This window comes from Cyprinus carpio, chromosome B4 (genome assembly GCF_018340385.1).
Source record: "Cyprinus carpio isolate SPL01 chromosome B4, ASM1834038v1, whole genome shotgun sequence".
Lineage (NCBI taxonomy): Eukaryota > Metazoa > Chordata > Actinopteri > Cypriniformes > Cyprinidae > Cyprinus > Cyprinus carpio.
In genome coordinates, this window is record NC_056600.1 from 31,198,219 (window position 1) to 31,216,444 (window position 18,226).

The 18,226-nt window shown below is 39.2% G+C and overlaps 1 protein-coding gene across 1 annotated transcript in view; it reads right to left on the reverse strand.

Moving 5' to 3' along the window:
• Positions 1–1,872: 1,872 nt before the first annotated feature.
• The window catches only part of LOC109044973 (NACHT, LRR and PYD domains-containing protein 3-like), an 81,325-nt gene continuing 64,971 nt past the window's right edge, over positions 1,873–18,226 (reverse strand). Inside the window, exons 8-10 of the mRNA XM_042723001.1 lie at positions 16,171–16,344; positions 2,538–2,584; positions 1,873–2,462 (exon numbers count right to left, since the gene is read on the reverse strand). Coding sequence (XP_042578935.1) covers positions 1,873–2,462; positions 2,538–2,584; positions 16,171–16,344 — 811 coding nt within the window. The remainder of the gene's footprint in view (positions 2,463–2,537; positions 2,585–16,170; positions 16,345–18,226) is intronic.

An 18,226-nucleotide genomic window follows, 5' to 3' on the forward strand; every position in this document is an offset into this window, starting at 1 on the left:
CCATAAAACAAATCATATTGCCGGACTGTTCTGGTAAGATAACTGGCTCTCAGAAATGGAGGGCTTAGCAAGCCTCATCTCCTTCCAGTGTGTGGCAATAGGTGGTCAGGTAGGGGACATTACCAAAATGACAGATACAAATCCTATAATCGACACACCACCGGAATATACCAGGACATAATAGCCTATACAAGGGGCACACAGGTTCAGTGGCCAAAGGCAGAGTGAGCATGGAGACATGGACAAAGTATAAAAAATTAAGCTGAATTTATACACAAAAGTGAAAAAAATTCAACACATTTTTTGGATACGATCTAAAATCAAACCAGATACACAAAACTACCAGTTACAGAACTAGCGACCAGAAGGAGAGAAATGACTAGCGAGGGGCCTTTCAGATTTTCACCTCACACATACAAAAACCAGTTGTAGAAAGCAATACAATTGGCTAAACACCGCACTCCAGGTGGACACACTAAAAAGACTACAACCCCTGCTTTAAAGGGTTTCTACCTAAAATGATCACATGATTAAATACAAACTTCAAGACACATTTAAAAAAAAACAAAAAAAACACCCCAACACACTACAAACCAAAGCAGCTTAGTGTAGTCACATCACTGGTGTACTTTAGTATCCAACCAAGTTACTGAACCTCCTGGATGTGCAGTTACACCTGCTAAACAAAACAAAAATTATCTATATATTACACTCATAAAAAACATGACAAACTCCCCATCATACCTACCGAGAGATTTACCATGTAGCAAAAATGCATGGTCGCCACCACGCTAAGACCACGCGGCCATTAGCATGCTGAGGACCAAAGATGATTAAAAAATAAAGCATCTTTAAAAAATATATTTTTTTTTTTTTCAGAATTTGGGATACTAACCTGAAAAGGCCTAACTGCTAAAATGCAACAGGAAGATGCACCAAGCCCCTATCCTTTGTTCACAGTAGACATGCTTCCACAAAGGTCTAGTACCAAGGATGTGATGGTGCCCGAAAGTAATCAAAACCTCTTCCTTTTTATATAGCGTCAATCCCAACACTGATAGGTTCATAGATTTTAAATCAATGCTAACTCAATCACTGGCGAGCAGGGACACCGGGATAGGTTCACAGGCTGGCATGACATCAGCCAATCATACCTGGCCATACTCACTCCCCTGCTGCATAGTACAAATCTCCTTTACCCATTTAATTTAACCTAATAAATACAATAAATACAAGTTTTTTTTATTTTAAAGTACAAATATGATTATTGCAATTGTAGGAGTTTTTTATTGATTTGTTTAACTGGTATAAAAATTAAAATTAATATTTGGCTATTAGTAGTAGTATTCGTGATTGGTATTAATACATGCATACATACTTTTTTTTTTTAAGAGTACAATATTATTATTGTTTGCCTATCTCGCTTTTCAGTCTTTCAAGAAGAATTAAATATACCTATGATACAAACATCAATTTAAATCTGATCTCTCAAGTGGTTGATTTTGTCATCGTGGTTTTATTATTTATGCACAAAAAACAATAGAGAAAAAATGAATTACATGTACTCTCTTTCTATAAACATGATTCATGAAGAACTTGTCAATTGAAAGGTAATTTTGATAGTATAATACAAATGTGATCAATGTCACACTACAATAAAAATACAAATGTAGATAAACACAGATCTTACCGTTCATAAGGAAGATTTATGACACATTTATTCCTGACTGTTATTTCAGTAACAGCAGTTCAGTTGCAGGCTTTAATGCCGCGAAGAGACTATAACATCTCACTGTTACTGATGTTTCAGGCAGCTCAAAGCATTATGGGTAGAATCTTTCATCGGGCCCATTCTGATTCATCAACACAGTTTCACTGGATCCATTTCAAACCAAAAACCTGTGATAGAGCCGGTTGAAAGTGAATGTGCGGTCTGACTGTGTGGATGAGTGCTCGTTGTAGCCAGAGACGCCAGATGGACAGAGTTCCCGCACTGTGATCCACATACACTCCTATTCTATAGATTTCATCCACTCCTGTTCTATAGTAACGATCATACCTTCCTATTCTCCTGCTGATGGGCTTTACAGGGAGATCAGTCTCTATCTTATTGTGTTTGAATGAGTAACTGGATTGAGAGCAGAACAAACTCCAGGACTGATCATTATTTCCAAACACACACTCATCACCCCGTCTCTTCCTGCTGATGCTCTTATATGACACTGATATAAACACATAACCTCCAGTCCACTCAACCTCCCAGTAACAGCGTCCACATACACTCTCTCTACACAACATCTGATAGACATCATCAAATCTGTCTGGACGATCAGGATACGGCTGTTTCTTTTCCACACGTGCCATCTTTCTGTTCTCTGTCATACGTGTCACCTTTCTGTTCTCCTCAGACAGAATGAGTTTAGTGTTTGCTGTGTTTGGATCCAGTGTGAGAAAACAGGCATCTGAACACAAGAACAGAGACATTTATAACAACAACAACAATTACTACAGCTGAGTGTGTGTGTGTTTAGACATACATTTCTTTAGTCCTGCTGTAATCCTGGATACTCCTCCATGATCCACACTAGAAAACACACACAGAGTCACATTCAGTCAGTAAATAAATTTGCTGTTGCTATGTAGTTACTATACAAGGTACTCAGGGTGGTTGCTAGGGAGTTGTTAAGGTACTTGATGTGGTTGCTTTATGGTTGATTATGTTCTAGGTGGTTGCTAGGGTGTTGCTATGCATTTGCTAGGGTACTTGGGTGGTTGCTATGCAGTTGATAATATGTTTTGGTTGGTTGGTATGCAGTTGCTAAGGTTATTAAGGGTAGTTGCTAGATGGTTGCCAAGGTACACAATGTGGTTGCTAGGGTGTCATGATACAATATACGTATCCTGATAAGGGATTGCACTGAATTTCACCTCAGCAGAATTCAGTAAAATAGCTGTCTATAGAATTCAGTAAAATAATGTGCTCAGTCTAATATATTTATATTCTAATGTACTCATTCTGATACATATAAATAAAATAATCTTTACATTGCTGGTAGGTGATCATTGTACAAATGAACAGACTATCTACCTTTTAAAAAATAGAAATAAGAAGCGCACATGGGGTGGTTGCTAGCAGGGCTGTGTATCACCAGTAAAGTCACGATACAATACTTATCTCGATACAGGACTGCACTTTAGTAAAGGTAGGTGATCATTGCACATTTTCTTAACTAATGCAATTTCTAACGCAACTAACGCAATTTCAACAGCCCATAAGTTATAGTCAGGTCTATACTCCCACCTGTTGGCGCAGTTGTGTAACTTAGAGCAGTGGTTCCCAAAGTGGGGGTCGTGACCCCCCGGGACCCCAGCGCAGGGGTCGCGAGATGATTTCTATAAAAAAAGAGAAGTGGAAAAAAAATATAGGCCTATATATGACTGTTGCAATTAATTTAAGCACTTGCTTGCGTCTGATCACACCGGTGTGATCGGTCACAAACTGGTCCACAGGTGTCTGGTCGCACCCGGTCGGTGCATGGCGTGAAATTCAAAATGTGCTCTCATGCGCGTTGGCTGGTAGCTAAAACCGAGACCCAGCGCGCTCAGAGCTACCTGTCACAGCTTTTCGGTGTTTCCAACCACGTAATGTTTTATTTTTAGGTTTTCAGACATATAAGTGCTAAAAAAAACAATACATTTACGAGTTTGTGAAAATACGCACACTAATGAAAGTCCGAAAGAACTCGAGGCAATAATAATAATCCTTTCCATTATAATTCAGTGCGTTTTCTTCTGCATATCAGATACACATTGTGTAAGTAACTTTATAGTTTACTCTATTTATTCTCCCAGTTCACCATCCGCTTACTTTTATGTATTTCGGGAGAAGTGGTGCGATTTACTGTGTTTAACAAATCCAGCAGATCCGACTCTCTGAACTGCGTCTGCGGCACATACTAAGATGGCGGCGCCCATCGCGCATACAGCTCAACTAATTACTGGGTGGTTGCTATGCAGTTGATAATATGTTTGTCGTTGAGTTGGTATGCAGTTGCTGAAGGTTATTAGGGGGTAGCGCTAGATGCGTTGCCAAGGTCCAAATGTGGTTGCTAGGGTGTAATGAACAGCTAAAGTCTCACGATAGGGATTGCCACTGAAATTTTCATCCACCTCAAGCAGAATTCAGTTAAAATAGGGCTGTCTTAGAATTCAGTAAAATAATGTGCTCAGCTCAATATATTTATATTCTATTACTCATTATGATATATTTATAAATAAAATAATCTTGACATTGCTGGTAGGAGTGATCACTTGCTACAAATGAACAGACTATCTACCTTTAAAAAAATAGAAATACGAAGACGCACAACGGGCGGTGGTTGCTCGCCAGGGCTGATCTGTGTATCACCAGTAAAAGTCACGATACAATACTTATCTCAAACAGGACTGCATTAGTAAAGGAGAGGTGATCATTGCACATTTCTTAACTAATGCACTTTCTAACGCAATTTCCAACAGCCCATAAGTTATAGTCGGTCGATACTGACCACTGTTGGCCGCAGTTGTGTAATTAGAGAACAACTTTTGTTATCTCAAGATCACAAGATAATTAAATTGTGATCATGAGAAAACAACTTTCATTAAGTCAAGATTATAAGAAAATATTAAGTCGTAATAACGAGAAAACTTTTATGTTGAGATCACGAGAAAATACAGTTGTGATCACAAGAAAACAACTTATGTCGAGATCACAAAATAAGTCATGATCATGAGAAAACAACTTTCACTATGCCGAAATCATGAGATTAAGTCATGATCACAAGAAAACAACTTATGTCGAGATCAAATGATAGTGAATCATGATAATAAGAAAGCAAGTTTAAGTTAAGTCGACATCTACCAAAGAAATTAAGTCATGATCCGCGAGAAAACAGAAAATATAAAAAAAAATCATGGCCTCTGGGACTTCCATAATTCATTCAAACAGTCTGCTGTTTTTTGACATTCAGATGTTTTATACAGCACATCATTTCACAGGAATAAAATCAGATGTTACTCTTTTTGCTTTCAATCGTGGAATTCTGCTAATCTAATTCAAATAAAAAACAACTGCTTATGCAGCGTGTGTAGCATCTTTGTTTGAATCCCTTGGTAAAATGCAGTGGTTGGCTCTAATGTTCAAATGCCTATAAGATATTTTTTTTAAGGCCAGTTTTGCTTGTTATCGAATGAGGGCTGCACGGGGTTTGTGGAAAAAAAAAGAAATCCTTTCACGATTTTTTTTTCTGGTTTTTATTGTTAAAAAAAAAACAATAATTTAGAATAAAACTCATTATAAGATAATAACAATACTAATGTTATTTTACAGAGAAACCATGATTACTCGTTAACATCATAACATGATACTGTTATGATAAAAATCTTTGACAGTTATTTCTTCATTTTGATTTTTACATACTTCCTACAGTAAAAGTTGAGTCCATTTTGCTTTAATAATGAAATATGAGCCTTTTATATGCATCCACTGAAAGAAAAAAAAAAAAAAAAAAACTCCATTACACTTCTTTACACTGGATAAAACATGGATTATCATGTTTGCTTTGAATTTCTTTACAGAGAGAGTATTATTTTTTCCTATTTACTTTTGATTTCCTATTTTATTTTTATCAAAATAGGACTGAGAATACATTACCGGTGACCTTTCTCGGAATTATTATGTTTAATTCATACTGGATGCCACAGGGCACCCCTCAGGCGAAACTCCACATATACATCACTTAAGTAATGAACTCATGACTCTTGGGAATCCTTAATATATGGAGAAAAAAAGGTATCCAGCTATGGCTATTTACTGAATTAAAAGGCCTGCTCGCTTGGATGACCTGATTAAACTTTGAACAAGCCGAAACCTACAACAATATGGTTTAAATGTGTTCTTCGCCATCTCGGGTATTTTCATATTAACAAAAGATCAATTTATAGTACAATGTAATCGACAAAGACAAAGTATAGAATATAATTTCTGTCTTATTTCTGGCGATATTCGACATAAGATCAGAAAATGAAGTATTTTTAAATACACACAACTGATGTTGTGGAGTAAATCAAGTTATAATGTTCTCAACAACAGGTTTACACTCCACCTAAAAGAGTTATTAGGGAACACCATACTAATACATGTGCATTTGACCCCTTTCGCCTTCCAGAACTGCTGCTTAATTCTCATTGGCATTGATTCCAACAAGAGTGCTGAAAGCATTCTTTAGAAATGTTGGCCTATAACCTGATAGGTTAGCATCTTGCAGTTGATGGGGATTTGTAGGATGCACGCATCCAGGAGCCTGAAATCCCACGTTCCGCACATCCCAAAAGATGCTCCTATTGGGGTCAGAAGGATCTGAGCTGGCTGTGAGGGGCCATTTTTAGTACAGTGGGCTCATTGTCGTATTCCAGAGAAACCATCTGAGGCCAGGTTATTCCCAGAGTTTGTGACATGGGTGCATTATCCTGCTGGGATGTTTAGCCACTCTGCAGAGGAACAATGCTCCAGGTAGGCTAATGGCTGCATGGCAACGCTAATGAGTTGGCACTAAGGGGCCTAAAGTGTGCCAAGAAAACATCCCCACACCATTTACTCCACCAGCACCCATGCACAGTATTGCCAAGACATGATGGATCCTTCTTCTCATTCTGTTTTGCATGAAATTCTGACTCTACCATCTGAATGTCTCTCCTTGAAATCCAGAGACTCATCAGACCAGGCAACATGGTACCCGTGCTCAACTGCTCCAAATTTTGGTAAGAGCTCAGTGCAGGTAGCCAGCCTCTTTTTCCTGTTTATTAGTGGTGGAGATGAGTGGTACCCGGTCGGGTCTTGTTCTATGGAGGCATTAGGCTGCGACAGCTGATTGCAGTCAGCTGTCATATAGCTCCAAATCACTACCATTCTCCAATTAGACACATGACATATATACATGGCACTACTGCTCGGTAAGTATGCTCAAATGGCTCGCAAGGCTCAAACTGCTCACAAGAGCTATCGCTCGCTCAGGAACTAATCAGACGGGGACTCCTCTCTATAGGGAGCGTTAAATCAGGATTTTTTGACAGGATTCCCAAAGAGTATCTCACCAGATTCCAAGTCGTGAACTTAAGCGAATTCGCCGCATTGTTTGTCAAGCAATGGACTGGAAGTGATCTGAGCAAGCACGGCTCCGCTCAATTGATATAGACACTTTGCCCGCGATTCATCGCCAAAGTTGTACTAATACAACTGACCCAACAACTTTACACTTGATCTGCTTCCCCGATGGAAGAAGCAAGATATTCAAGAAGAACCAAAGCATCCATGAACAACTGGCCATTTCACCTTTAATTCATCTTCACAAAGCTAAGCAAATTTTCAAACATAATTATTCACTAATCCTATCTAGGCAAACAATTCAGACATTGCTCATTGTTCAAAGCTAATTGTTCAGTCATGTTTGCTAGGCATGCTATTGCATATTACCACACTGTTAACACTACCAGTTAAAATTTACCAATGAGCCTTGTTAATCTGTTGTCAAGGCTGTCGATATGAACAGGCTGCTGCTTTTAATAAACTTATCTGACTATTTCCAACACACTGTGTTTAAATCAGTGATATGCTGTTGCTCAAGCTAACTAGTGTATCGATAAAAGTGCTTGATAATTAAATGTACCGATCGTAAATTTTTCTCGTATCAATGCTAAACGTTATCTGGACAAGGGCTAATGCTGTTGCCTAAATTCGAGTATTGACCATATGCCGTACTGCTTTAAAGGGGCATGCTGATCTTTTTAGCTGTTATAAAAGGAGCACCCTTCGCTACTTCTTCTGTAAGGGGATGCTGCCCCACTCTATGCACTTCAGAAGGTCTTTACTTAAAGCTATCAGGGTATTTGGACTGCTTGCTTGTTGAAGCTTATCTAGTGTCCAGTATCATATCATGCTAGACCTGCCTTTGCATAAGCGGGATTTATGCTTTCGCCTGGCTCCACTTGTGAGCCTTCGCTGACCGAACGCGCACCTTCCCAAATGGTCAAGGCTTTATACTTGTCGCGTTCGCCATCGTACAGGGTCGTACGGGTGCTTGAAATCCTTGAAAATGCTTGAAATTTAATGCAGTGTTTCAAGGTTTAAAAAAAAAGCACAGCTTTAATAAAATAATTTAAAATTAAATAAATTTATTCAAAAAAAATTGCTTTGTTACTGAATGGTTAATCATTGTTTTTCATAAAATAAGCAGCTCCCCTCGAGTCTGCGCATGTGGCTGTAGTGTGCTCTTTATTAACGCGCAGCCACTGATAGAGGAGAAAAAAACAAAACATTCTTGCCGGAGGTTGCTGCTTCAGTCAGCGATGGCTCGAAAATGACAAAATTATGGTAAACCGAGAACTAAATACTTGAGTAGCCCCCTGTTATGTCTGCTTGGTTTTGTTTTCCATGGGAGAGAGTGTGCGCTTCGAGCATATAAAGGTAAGGAAAAAAAAAAATAAAAATTCCCTGCTCAGTTAAACTAAATCTTAAGACTGTCGCGATTTAAAGTGAAAAGTGAAAATGAATGAAAGTGTTATTGTGGGATACATTTATGATTGGCTCACAATGCATACAATCTTTATGCAGGGTTCCCCAACATTAGGGTAGATATTATTAGCATTATAATTAATCACACACGGTGTTGAATGCTACAGTTGTGTTCAGATCATGCGCTCACTGGACTGGACTCTCTCGAATATTGTCATCATAAACAGCGGAAACGATGTAAACAAGAATTCATTCGTGGTGTAGTCCGCGAGATGCAGTGGAATCATGGAATCGTCAGTCATTAATCAGGAATGTTTGTTGCTCGGTTCTGCATGTTTAAATCCCGAAATTGAATAACCATCTTGTTTCATGCTACTAAAATTACCTATTGAAGGATGTATGAATATGAGGTGTCATTCCCACACCAAAAATATAATCGACATTAATCTTCTTGTCACTACAATCTAAGGACATTCAAATGTAAGGACATCATACAAACTGTTGTACCCATCCAAATGCGCCTCCTGCTGGCAATTTGCTGATTTTGTTTAGAACAATGCAAATTGCTAATGTGCCTTCAAAAATCCAACTATTTAGAAAGTAAGGTGTGTCTGTGTTTGTATCTGTGTGTGCTTTAACCGAGATAAGAGTATGTACACAGGTAATTTACCACAGTTGCAAAGTGCTGGAAAATTGAAATGTCCTTGGAAGTGCTTGAAATTTACTTTGGAAGGTGTAAGAACCCTGGTGTACAATTCTCTGAACAACAGGGGGCGACGAGGAGTAATCGTCCTATAAACCATCGGGAAAATCACCAGTGAGAAGCTCATTGGCTGCATCCGAAACTTTAGGCAGCTGACTCGCTGCGTATCAGGCAATGACTTGCAGGCAGCTTTTTTTACACGAAGGCACCTCATGAACTGGTTTTGGGCAGGCTTCTGAGGCAGAGTAATGGTCTACAGCATGATCTACAGCTAAATATAGAAAGTTTGGTGATAACTAAGTGGATATTTCGTATAAAACGTACATTTACAAAAAAAAAAAAAAAGACACCGACCACAATTTCAGATGCCATTTTTATTTTTAGCTTAACTGTCACAGAATTGAATGCACAGGATTGTGCAAGGATACATCTATTTTGCCTTCAAAAAATCGGCCAGATGAACGCATCTCAGGAGACAGGATCTGAAGCTAACATTGAATTCGGACGTGCTTTGATGCCTTCCGACCTTGGGATGCATCCTCCGAAAGCAGCTTTTTTTCAGTTCAGATGCAGCCATCGTTTTCCCCACACCGCATCTCTCGGCCCTTAGACTGCTTCAACTCACGACATGTGGTATGGACCCAGTATTTTATACCAGCCATTCATTCCGCATAGGCACAGCAACCACCACAGCTTCAACAGTCTCCATACCCATGCTCAAAGCAATGGGTCGATGGTCATCATCAGCATCAATGCATTAGGCCTACAACTAGGATGTTATATTAGTACAAAAACTTGAGCAGCTCCCTACGTGGTTCTCCCGCTGGAGAGAACACCACTGCTGCACACTGCCAGCCATCAGTCCCTCGAGAGGGATGTGAGAAGTTGGAGAAGGAGAAGATGGAGATGGAGAAGAAGAAAAAAAAATAGAGCCTGCTATTTTCGCCCACCAGAGAGAACACTCTTTGCTGCCATAACTGTAGGGGCCTGCTGTTCTATCCCTCAGCAAGGGACGAACACCCCTCAAAAAGAAAAAGGGCCTGCTGTTTTCTCCCGCTGGGGAGAACACCCTCGCTACTTAAATTAAAGAGGAGCCTGCTATTCTCTCCCTCCTTTTAAAGGGGAGAATACCCCTCTGCTTGCCAGTACGCTGCATTAAGAATATCTCAATAACATTGTCTTTTCTCTTTTGCAGGAATGGAACAAGGATGGTTTTGGGGGGGTTCTTCTTCAGGCAGTAATACCTCTCATTATGTTTGGGGGGTTAATGTTTAAGCTCTTGTTTGTTCAATTCATTTTGGAGCAAGAACCCCATAAGGAACCATACCGCCAAAGATAAATTGTGGTCAATAAACTCAAGTAACTTGCCAAAGTGGTCCTGTCTGAAATCGAGCGCAGCATTAGTTCAATCAGGCCACGGAGGCATAGGCTGCGACCAGCTGATGCGGTCAGCTGTCAAATAGTTTCAATCACTACCATTCTCCTATTAGACATGGGACATATATACGTGGCACTACTGCTCGGTAAGTATGCTCAAATGGCTCACAACCCTCCCTCCCCATTATAAGCATGAGCATATTACCGCGCACCTTCTGGTTGTCGTCTCTTTATTTCAGACCACTAAGGCCTTCAAGTCCCGGTTGGCATGGACCTCACTGCTGAGAGACACTCAGCCTCATAACCAAGCTACAGGATAGACGTCCCACTGCCACATCTACACGATTACCAATGTTTGCTTTTAAAGACATTATTAAGTGTCTTAATTGTCATGTATTTCCAAGCTGATGGTTTCGTGGGGTTAATGTTTAAGCTCTTGCATGTTCAATTAATTTGGGAGCAAGAACCCCCATAAGGAACCATACCGCCAAAGATAAATTGTGTTCAATAAACTCAAGTAACTTGCCAAAGTGGTCCTGTCTGAAATTAGATAAACATTATGAGCTACTCACAGTGCTTGCAGAGATGAGCAGCATTTATTACTGGCGCTGTGTATATATTTATTTAATTCAAAATTCTAGCCTTTGTGATTCAGTAATCACATCAAACCAAATCGTGATTACGGTTTGATTTCGATGAATCGTGCAGCTCTATTATAGAGCAAATAACCAATAAATAAATAATAATAAAATCAGCCATCAGTATCAGAATATGCCAATTTGCTAATTAAAAAAAAGAAAAAAATCAGAATCTTAATTGGCCATGAAAAATCGTGATCGGTGCATCACTAATTAAAATACTCTAAATAAAGGCCTCAAATTGCAAGGTCAAACTGGGTTGTCTTTTTTGATGAATTCTTCAATGGGTAGATCTTTTTTTTTCATAAAGGCAGAGGTTAGGGATCTTGGGCTTAAAAAGGTTGGTGACCACTATTCCATTCATTATTTTCTAGGCTGTTTACACTGGTGCGTTTTCATTTTAAATGACCCTCAAAAATGGAGACATTCGAAAATGCTGTAAATCCCATTTTAGTTTGAAAACTCAGGGGTTGCATTTCAGTTTAAACGGACCAAAACAGAGACTTTTGAAAACAATGGCATGGCTGTCCACATTTGCTCTGCATATCCTTGATGGCCATGTAAACGGGGTGCTTCTCAATTCTTATCTGTGCATCCTCGTTTCCTTTCCTCGTTTCTTTAAAAAAAAAAAAAATGTGAAAGTAAAAGTGAAAAAAAAAGTGAAAGTCGTGAAATTTGCCAAGTATGGTAACCCATACTCGGAATTGGTGCTCTGCATTTAACCCATCCAAGTGCACACACACAGCAGTGAGAAGTGAACACACCGTGAACACACACCCGGAGCAGTGGGCAGCTATATATCCAGCGCCCAGGGAGCAACTGGGGGTTCAGTGCCTTGCTCAAGGGCACTTCAGCCATGGGTATTGAGGGTGGAAGAGAGCACTGTTCATTCACTCCCTCCCACATACAACTCCTGCCAGCACTGAGGCTCGAACCAGCGACCTTCGGGTAACTAGTCCAAGTCCCTAACCATTAGGCCACATCTGCCCCTTTAAAAAAGCTGTTTCTTTTCCTCGTGTCTTAGCACTACCCCTTCAGGATGCGAAGAGAGGGCAAGGAAAAAAAAACGAGGATGGAGGAATTGAATCAAGTGAAATTATATATCCTCGCCCACTTCAAAGCGACCCCACACCGCTGGATTTAGCTTGCACGTCGGGATTTTTGAACATTAGTGAAATTATTTATATTGTAATAGTTTCAGACCTGCCAACCTGCACACATTTTGCATAGCGGCTATAATCTAGTAACGCCTCTGTCCAGGTGCAGTATTCAAAACGAGCAACAGAAAAAGATGAAGAGTTCAACCAGTTTTTTTTTTTTTTTTTTTTGGTTTTGCATTTAAATAATTTCGGTTTCATTTCTCTCCTAGTAGCCTATAGTTTATAGTTTCAGTTCAAACTGGCTCAATCTTGCCCCATTAGATGCTCTGACAGAAAGGCTGTGTGTAAGACTGACAGAGACGTGCTGTTTAATGTGTTTGAAATGTGCTGTTTTCCTTAATGCATAACTTACATTTCACAGGTAAATTCTCCAACTGTCAATGTTAAAGCCATGGAAATATTTCCATTTTTCTGTCAGAAGTGCATGAGCTTTTGCTTTGCGATTCTCAGCTTAACTCCACAGACTTAATTTAGAATGAGCACCGCCACGCGCATGCACGCCAAACAGAGCTCAGTGAAATAGGAGCACAATAACTCTGACTAAAATATACATTTTGCTGAAATATTTGGTTTTTTTTAAACCTAAAAATAAGTGTATTTGTATGATAGCACTAACTGTAAAGTGTCATGGGGTAATCAACATTTTTACTTTTTACTTTTACTTATTACTCAATAAGTCTGTGCTTTTTATTATTAAAATCTTTAGTTCAGTAACTAACTTCTGCTTTAAAATTATTATTTTTGTTTTTTAGATTGCAATGTTACAATGTACAACATAATGTGATTTTAACCGTTTTTTCCACGTAATATATGCCTACATGCTTACATTCACTTTATTTGTTTAATCCAAATACAAAATACTGAGATATATAGGCTACCGTTTTCCCACGCACCAGCCAAAAAATACCAATATATACATTTTTGATCATACCACCCTATTCAGCCCTATACTGACGCCCACCACGCTGATGGTACTCAAAAAATAAATATATAAATATCCAATGTTGGCAGGTCTGTAGTTTCAACCTCCACAAAATACCACATTTGTCCATATTTTTTATATTACCAGTTATTATTAACAATTAATTATTCCCAGTTATTAACTGAGTGTAGGCTACTGCACCACCGTTGAGGGTGAGCTGAGGCAGGGGATTTATTCATATATTTTATCAACATCAGAGCCAGAGGGACAGGGTTAGCAGCAGCACATTATCATTCAAAGAGATATGTCTCGCTGTGAACAGAGCTGTTTTTGACAAGGTAAAAAGGGTGTTGTTTTACATGACCAATGAGGAACTTTAACCAATGTATGTCACAGACATTTCATGAAGATCCTGAAGAATCATTGGGGCTTTTTTGTTCCTTCATTTACAAGTTGTTAATGTTTGCAACACAAGTTATCATTTTGAATATGTTTGTTTCTAACTTTTATGAAAGCTATAGGGAAGAGGCTGCTATTTTTGATGCATTTTCACAGTTTGCTCCTGTTTTGTGGCCAGTTAGGGAGTTAAAGTACTGTTTTGTTGTTAATTTGTTTTGTCTGTGCACTATTGTCTTTAGATACAAGACAGGCATTTGATAGAATAGAGTGGCCCTATTAGTTTAATGTATTGCCGAGATATGAAATTGGGGGAAAGTTTTTAAAATGGATACAGTTACTATACACTGGCCCTGTGGCATGTGTAAGGACTAATAACAATTTATCAAGCCAAATAACTCTAGAAAGATCAACCCCATTATTGTTTATTCTGGCCATTGAACTGCTAGCCGTATCTATTCGAAATGAAGCAAATCTGTCAGGAATTACTATTGGAGACCAAGAACATAGAATATCGCTATACACAGATGATGTGATACTTTTCTTGTCCAAATTATCAACTAGCATACCAGCAATATTACAATTAATTAATAGGTTTGGTAAGTTTTCGGGATATAATATTAATGACACAAAATCTTCCATACTCTTCCTAAACAAGGAGGAAAAGAGTAACCCAGTCATAAGATCGCCATTTTTTAATGCAAGAGAAGGATTTACATATCTTGGAGTTAAGATTACCCCCCAAATTAATAATGGGTGAAGTACGTGAATCAATTGAAAAATGGACAACAATGCCCATTAATTTGATTAAGATGGTAACTCTGCCGAAATTTTTATACCTGTTTCAGTCACTCCCACTGCCAAAACATTTTTTTAAGGAAATTAACAAGATTCTTTGTAGGTTTATCTGGAACAATAGAAAACCTAGATTTAGGCTTAGATTACTGTATCTTCCATATGACAGGGGTGGTTTACAGATTCCGAATTTACAGTGGTACTACTGGGCCGCTCAGCTTCGATGCGTTATGTTTTATTTCCTCACACGGTCGCCTCCAGCCTGGGTTTCTATTGAACAAACAATATCTATGCTCCCATTAAGATTATACTTATATTCATCAGATCCAAAGACCTTAAAAAAAACAAACAACAAATCCTTTCCTAAAGAATACCATTGATATATGGTTCAAAGCTCACAAACATACTGGTGATACACCTCCTGTTTCTCAGTTCTGTCCTATTTGGAGTAATGCATGGTTCACAAAACCAATTGGAGATTTATATGACAAAGGCATTTTGTTAACATTTAATGACCTGAGTCTGAAATATTCAATTCCTCAAAAACATTTTTTTTTAAGTACTTACAATTGAAACACTTTATTTCATCAAAGCATTGTGATGCCCTTCAGAAGCCGCCGCTGTCCTGTCTGGAGAATATTATGATAAAGCATGGACATGGGAAACGGCAAATTTCTATATTATATGCTACACTTATCTCATATGATAAGGAATCCAGTAAAGATAGAATGAGGGCTTGGAGTTTGGATATTAAAGAGGATATCGAGGAAACTGAGTGGTCAAAAGTATGCTTAAAAGCTCAAATACAAACGATTAATACAAGAATGATGCTACTGCAACATAAATGGTTGATGAGGACATACATAACCCCTGAAATGCTTAACAAATGGTCCCCGGACATTCCAGACACATGTGCAAAATGTTTACTTGAAAAGGGAACTTTAATTCACTGTGTATGGGAGTGCCCTAAATTGGTAATTTTTGGGAAAATAGTTGTCTGTACCCTAAGTAACATCACAAAAACTCAAATACCGTGCATTGCAAAACTTTGTATTCTGGGGATATATCCAGATCATCTTTCTATCAATAACAATCAGATGACTCTTATAGACTTTGGCCTCCTGCAGGCCAGGAGGATGGTTGCTTTGAGTTGGAAAGAGATTGAAATATCTTCTGCACACTCTTGGATCAAGGAGATGGCAATGTGTGTTACCTTAGATTAGTTAACGTACATTACAAGGGGTAAAGCACAGCAATTTGAAGAGATGTGGGCACCTTTAATTGATTTCCTTAAGAAATAAGAGGGTGCATGTATTAATGTTTTGAGTGTGACATATTTTTGTTCTGTTTTGTTTTATTTTAATTACTGCTGCTTTGATTAGCATATTTGGAATGTTTTTGTAACTTATTTTCCTTTTGGTGATATAATTTTTGTTATTTGGTTATTGTTTGTTTTATTTGAAAATCAATAAAAAACATTGTTGGAAAAAAAATTGTTTTGTCTGAGCAGTTTACTTAAAATTTTACTCTTGCTCTTTAAATCCTAAACAATGTTGCATCCTCTAGGAACTCTTAGACTTGTATAGATTAAAAGTTTAATTAAACCTAAAAACTTTTCCTGCTCAACATACTTGAATTTGTCCAGTGAGCAGTTTGAATCCTCCAGTCTTTCAGTTAGTAGCTTGACTCCTGAATCTCTGGGGTGATTATAACTTAGATCGAGCTCTCTCAAGTGTGAGGGGTTTGAAGTCAGTGCTGAAGACACATAACGACAGCCTTCCTCTGTCACCATACAGCCAGACAACCTATAAAGACAAAGCAACAGTCCACATCACATTTGTTTATTTTGTATATCACATTAAATGTTGTCTCCATTTTGTATTGAACTGATCATTCAATAAAAATGATTGTCAATAAAAAGCTAAATTTAAGCTCATTTAGCAGTACCAGGAAAAAACGGATACCCTCCCTCCCCACCTCCATACACACACACTACTAACATTGTGTTGTAAAATGAAATAAGAAGCTGCTTGCAGATTCTTACAGTCATACTTGTAAACAATACACTGAAATCTTCACCTTCAGATCCAGAAGCTGTCAATCAAAAACTCACTATTCAATGAAAATCTGCTGCTAGCCCCGCCCACACAACAGATTTGTGCCAAAATAACAGTGATTTTATTTTTTAATTAATTTTGATTAATTGCTTGCTCTTTCGTCTCGTCTATTGTCTAATACTTGAGAGACTCTCTCTGCACTGCTCTCCAAACTGAAAAATCATGGATTTGATCAACTGGTCTCTCAACGCAATTGACACCATCTTCTCGACGAGAAGCTTGGGTTCGGGGGAACCTTACTGCCCTGCCGGAACGTTCCCAGCTGGCTACACGATGGACACGTGGGAGAGGTGGTGGGTCGTGTGTCTGGCGGCTCTTTCCGTGGAGGACATTAAAGATATCTACCTATTCGGAACCATGATAACAGGTCTTCTGCTGATTGGATTAGGCTTTGCCCTGGGTTATCGAAGAATTCAGGAAACGGGAACAGCTGTCCAAAACCTCATTAGGCTGCCCGTTATGATTGAAGCAGTGGGCAGAGCGGTCAGCACTGAGATAATTAACTGCAATATGGATACCATCACGGGGAAGCTCACGGCTTTGCAAAGGAAAATGGATGGATTTGGAGACCAGAATAGACAAAGAGAGTAACCGGGTAATTGGAATGCGGCTACTCGCTCCAAGACCAAACAATCACAATCTTATCTTCTTTCGGCTCCACTCTACCAGCACTGGCCTCGGCCAAATCCAATGTTGGGAACAACAACTATCCTGGAAGAGCACTGCATGAGACGCTCTTGCGTTCCTCCCCCCTCTTCCACAGACACCTGCTGATTGTTGACTCTGTCTGGGACCTCATCTCCATGGCAACTTGCTGTGTCGCTATCACAATCTGCGGACTGACGCACCTAGATTTGATGCCAGCTCTCCAGGCCTACAAATACACGAACTCTTACATACACACACACATACGCACATATATACATTCACCCCCCACCCCTCGCCTTCGCCGCTTTGTACCGCCAGTCTGACAAAGCAGGTCTGTGACCAGCGCCGAGAATGGCTGCATGACCAGATGGCTGCTTGCCTGTGCTGGGTTATCTCCACCCCCACTCCCCTCCCTATTGCAAGACTTGTGTTATTTGTAAAGTGTACTGATTCTGTGCTTATGTTGCTGAGGTGTTTTTTCCTGTTCCCACACTGTTCTCTCCACAGGAGCATAGTCTGGGGGTTGTTTTTTTTTTCTCCTCCCCTCTCCTCATGTTATGCTGTATTTCTTCAATTCCCTGTCTTCCTGTCCTGTCTACCCCCTTGTCATATTGTATGTATGGACAGGTTGATGGCTAATTTCACGGTACCTGTGACCAGTGACAATAAAGGCTTCTACTACTCTATGAAGGTAAAATTGCACCTGTAAATCAGTTCAAGGGGGAAAATATTCTCCTTTAATAGAAAAGGTATGACTGTGGTCTAAATGGAAGAGAGGGGGTACCCAGAAGAATGTTAAATGCCCCAGGGGGTACGCTGCTGTAAAAGTTTGAGAACCACTGCCCTAAGGTGCTGCTCGACTCAATATAGCACTATCCGCAGGATTCCAATAAGCCTTAAAAGAGCGTCTGAGACCCGGCGA